We start from the raw sequence: 5,101 nt of genomic DNA, 5'->3' as shown, positions 1-5,101 counted from the left end.
CAAAGGATTATGGGACTTTTAGTTCTCAGTAGAGGACGGTTGGCTTGATAACACCGCGAAGAACAAAACAAGACCTCTATCAACGAAATTAAAACACCAGCCTCGAATTCAGCATCAGTGCGGGCTCCTTATGCGTCGAGTCCGGATCATTTCAGGTGGATTAAATCGTCGCATGAAGAAAAGCGGCTCACTTTTGGTGAAAAATAAACAGGAAGTTGTTAGCGTTGTGGGACGTGTAGTTCCGCTTGTAGGCCACTGAGCTTGATAACAACGCATAGAATAAAGAAACAACAATAAAATAAGCTAAACTTCACCAGAAGACCGTGCTTTTAGCCTCGGTGTGTCGGTAATCATGCCCGGGTTCACCTGCTGTGTGCCTGGCTGCTACAACAACTCGCACCGGGACAAGGACCTGCGCTTCTACACATTTCCTAAAGACAGCACGCTGAGGGAGATCTGGCTGAGGAACATCTCTCGGGCCGGGGTCAGCGGCTGCTTCAGCACCTTCCAGCCCACCACAGGACACCGAGTCTGCAGCGTGCATTTCGCCGGCGGTAGGAAGACATATACCATCCGGGTGCCGTCCCTCTTCCCTCTGCGGGGGGTCAATGAGCGCAGGAGCCGGCGGGGCAGAGGCAGGAAAGTGTCCGCGGCGGTTCCTGCCCCCGCCGCTGCAGCGACCTCTGGGATCGTCCTCGCCAGCGTACTGGACAGCACTGCAGAAGGAGCCGAGGGCAATGCTGGCGGCGAGGCGAGCGATGACAGCATCACCGTGGTTCAGATAGGCCAAAACGGGGAGTACCTGGGCACGGCGCGGCTGCCCGCCCAGTCAGAGGGGACTTGTTACACGGCGCCGATCGGCAGCGCGGAAGACCTGAACGCCGACGACTCATCGGTCGAAACCGCGTCCACCGTGCACCAGCCGTCCGTGCAGTACGTCAGTGTGACCAGCAGCCCGCTGGACCACTCGTACTCGCTGACCACCGGCACCACGTCCGCCGAGCTGCTGCGGAAACTGAACGAGCAGCGGGACATCATCGCACTGATGGAGGTGAAGATGAAGGAGATGAAGTCGACCATCCGCCAGCTGCGGGTGGCCGAGGCCAAGCTGCAGGAGGAGGTGCGGGAGCGCGACCGGCTGCTGTACGGAAACGCGGTGAATTTTAACGTCCGGAAGAAGGTGTGATGGGTTGGCATCACCGGAGACGACCCGTTACAGAGACTCATACTAACGGAGATGACACCGGGGTGGGGAGTGGTTGGAAGACAGCAGATCAGCCCTGTTTTGTATAAAACTACGAGCGATGACAATTTATTTTCAACAAGTAGAGCTGAGTTTTCGTAGGCCTGAAGTTAAAAAGAAGTTGACTGGCTAGTTAATGTAGCTCATATTAATAACACAATTGCTGATTACATAGAAACATGCTTAATCCATTACTGACCTGCAGCCCAACCAAGGTCAACAATAGGCCTACACATTTGAATTAATTAATTCACCAGAGACTCATAGTTTGCACAGACTTACAAGTTAGACAGACTTACACATTAATAACTGGACTCATGAGGAAGATGCTCAGAACTGCCTAGTTGCATAGAAGGTTTTTCTCCTTAAGATGTATCTTTCAATGTTTTTTTTTCTAAGAGTTTAAATGAGCAGAAACATCTCACATTAGATCTACAGAGGTAAAGTATGCCAAAATGAAGTATCTACAGGATATTTTTTACACAAAACACTATTCTTGGCACACTTGTCTTAGTCAGTAAAATACAACTCTAACATGACTTTATATGAGTTGCCTTTAAAGGTACCTTAAAGGTGGAGTCAGCGATTTTGGAGAATTTTTTTTTTTTTAACTCAACACCCATAGAAATACACCCCTCCAGTCAGTGCTCCTTCAGAAGCTGTTTTACTGGGTTCACTTCATTTCAGTGTGCCGGTGCACCACTTGACACGTCATGGTGAGAGCCGGTAAAGCTGATAAATGGAGCGTAATCTGTCAGCCAGTGGCAGCAAGCATGCCATGGTCAACTGACAAGACATACATTAATGGTAGCCTACAGAGCAAAACCCATGGTAGCTTTTCAAGTTGACAAATGATTGTTTGCATGGACAGTGATGTTCACCATGTGGTTTCCCGTACGCCTGAATGACATATCAGTTCTCTGTATTATCAGTCTCACTGTTGGGGCGTGTGGGCGTTGTGACGCATAGGCCGCTCTCACCACTGAAATTTAGCAGGGCTCTGTGCACCACAGGCATACACTGCAGTGCTAATAGTGTGGACCCACTGTCCCTCTCACTCCCACTGCCTTTCTCTTGATACATCCATGGCCTTTACCCTGTCCCGTCCACAAGCACAAACGCCCACTGTTGCTAATTGGCTAGTGTTGTGTGGCTCGGTCTGAGCTGCTTTTGTTTCCCTTTACATAGCCAAAGCATCAGGAATACCAGATATTTTTTTTCAGCACACACACTGAACGGACAGCTAGTGGAATGTAAGGAGATATTCGCTGACTTGGATAAGAATCTCTGACTGCACCTTTAAATTGTTTCCCTTCTCATCTTGTTGCCAAAGACATGAGCAACAGAAAACTGACTTAAAGGGATTCCTTAAATCACAAAGGGGCACTCAAAAAATCTTAAATGATGTTTCTTGAAAACATGCGTTGAGTTACATTTGCTCAGCTTTTTTGTTTGTTTGTTTTGAAAATCTTAAGAGAAGTACAAAGAAAAAAATTTTGTCAAGATACTTTATGCAACCTGTACATGTATGTCTGCCCTCGAGGTTCTTCTGTGAAACAGCACCTGCTCGTTTCATTGTGATTCATGTGTGTGATGTTCCTCCACACATAAGTTTAGTGGCTGCATTTTTCTGTCCTGTTCATGAGTGTTTTATGCACAGGATGTTACATACATTTCTGATTTTTGAGTTGGTCTGACAGCTATGCTCTACTCTCATTTTGAAGTAAATTTCATTTTGAAACAGTGCTGATTTATGATGAGTGTTTTCTTAATTTATGAAGTGTGTCCTGATTATTTCAAATGTCACAGTAGCACAGCAGTGGGTCCGAAGGTCCTGGAGCATTTTTTTTATTGCTTTTACCTTTAAGTTGAGGGGTCTGAGGTCAGCTCACATGGGTCACAGTCACCTGCTAAGGGCTCTTGTTTTGATTTTTTAGGTGCAAGGAAGTGTTGGATTTCTAGTGACTTAAGCTTAAGTATATTTTTTCATCATCAGATGTGTTGAGTTTTGGAAAATGTAATAAAAATTTGCATCATTTCAAATCCTCAATCATAAAGACTTGTGATGGGAATGGAACATAAACTCAAACATTAAATGACAGCGTTGCTGCCATGTTTTCTACTCCTATTGGGGGCAGACTGAGCCTCACTCAACATTTACTCTGTTTTAAGATGGTGACATCATTAAGATGCATGTGATAGATGTGATGAAATGTGCAACTCATCATTTTAGCTGTTCTCTCCAAATCATCTTGGAATTATTTGGAGTTACTTCTTGAGACACAACAAAAGATACATATGCTCCTCTTTGAGTTTCAGTGATGATTGTAATTTAAAGGTATACTACACACGATTGTCGTTGCCAGTGAAAGTAAAAGCCAACCCTAGATTCACTCTGGTTTGGCGTTTCGCCTCGCCATATCCTCCTGAGACACGAACTTTCGTTTGGTATGCATTTTTAATTTCTCCTAGCTATTTGGGATCAGTAGGACCCGATAAGTATAAAAAACTAAACATTGTCAAAGATAATAAAGTCCCAATGTCTTCAAAATGAGTACTTACTAATTAACAGTGTCTTAGTTTGTTAATGTTGCTAAAATTGGTCAAATGTGTTGCCATATTAAACTACTAACATTATTAATCATAAATAAACACGTTTTAACCATAAAATGTGATCAGGTTTTGGGCCTCATCGACTTTTGTGTCGGGATCAGCTGCAGACTGACTTGGCAGTGATGGCTGCCATCTTGTTTTACATGGATTATTTTATTGTGCTCTTACAACCACTAAATGGCACAAGGAGTGTCCACGAATGAGGACAACAGGTCTAAGTTAAGCAGAATGAACTATAAGGTCAAGTAAACCTAAAAATCTAAAGTCTAATGAGGACACAGAGTCTCAGGAGGATTTTCTCTTGGTTGCCTGTCTGACACCTGGTCACTACCTTTTTATAAAGCCCCGACCTCACCTGAGCGCTGTGGGGGTTCAGTCCCATAAACATACCATGCACAGAAAATAAGAAAATGTAGGCAGAGGACAGAGTCTCTGTAGAAATATACCCCTCCACACACTTCTAGCAGGTCATAAGTGATAATTGAGAGGGATTACTTCTGTATATACATTGTTTTTTAGGAAAATCTGGCCCAGTATACCTTCAAAATTAGCTTTACAGTGGATTCCTGCAGAGATTACTGTTGCAGAGTAATGAATGAATTGGTTTGGTCATAAAATATCCCAAAGCAATTTAAAGTGTCCCTTACAATTTGCCAGGGGATATCCCCAGACCGCTTCTTTCAGTCAACAGTCTAAAAACAAAATGATAAGCAGTGTTAAAAGCAGCAAATTGTCATATTTGAGAAACCACATCAAGCAAATTGTGTTATTTTTACATCATAAATCACATACAACAGGTAATTGTGTGTCAAAAAACATATGGATTCATTCTGTGTTGATTATCTTGTCTAATTATTTCAGCACTATCCTTACAGTGAGTGTACCACTACAGTGTATAGTGTGAAGCTTGTTTATTTACTTGCCTTTTTCAGAGGCTAATAGCAGATCTGACCTTAAAATCTGTCAGATGCTGTAGCATGATTTTCACCCTCTAGATGGCGATGGCATAACAGCTTGAATTGCAGGGATTTACAGTGTAGCTCCTGTCTATATGGTCTAATCTACTTTATCTGTCCATGTGTGTGTGTGTGTCTGCAGCTTGGATGGTCATTTGCCTAATTGTTACTTATATTAAAGCTGTGAAGAGCCGAACATCTGAGTGTGACTGTAGAGCTGTAAATGCAGTCACTCAACCCCAAACTTAAAATCCGTCATTTTGAACACCTGCCGTGTTGATGTGTCACA

The 5,101-nt window shown here is 43.7% G+C and overlaps 1 protein-coding gene across 1 annotated transcript; it reads left to right on the top strand.

Moving 5' to 3' along the window:
- On the top strand, positions 1–2,986 carry thap11 (THAP domain containing 11). The gene has a single exon (XM_049560634.1). It carries the CDS (start codon positions 353–355, stop codon positions 1,184–1,186), a length of 834 nt encoding a protein of 277 aa, XP_049416591.1. The 5' UTR covers positions 1–352; the 3' UTR covers positions 1,187–2,986.
- Positions 2,987–5,101: the final 2,115 nt, after the last annotated feature.

The sequence above is a fragment of the Epinephelus fuscoguttatus genome, linkage group LG2, assembly GCF_011397635.1.
Source record: "Epinephelus fuscoguttatus linkage group LG2, E.fuscoguttatus.final_Chr_v1".
Classification (NCBI taxonomy): domain Eukaryota; kingdom Metazoa; phylum Chordata; class Actinopteri; order Perciformes; family Serranidae; genus Epinephelus; species Epinephelus fuscoguttatus.
The sequence above is the reverse complement of the archived record's forward strand: the minus strand, read 5'-3'. Positions and strand labels throughout refer to the sequence as shown.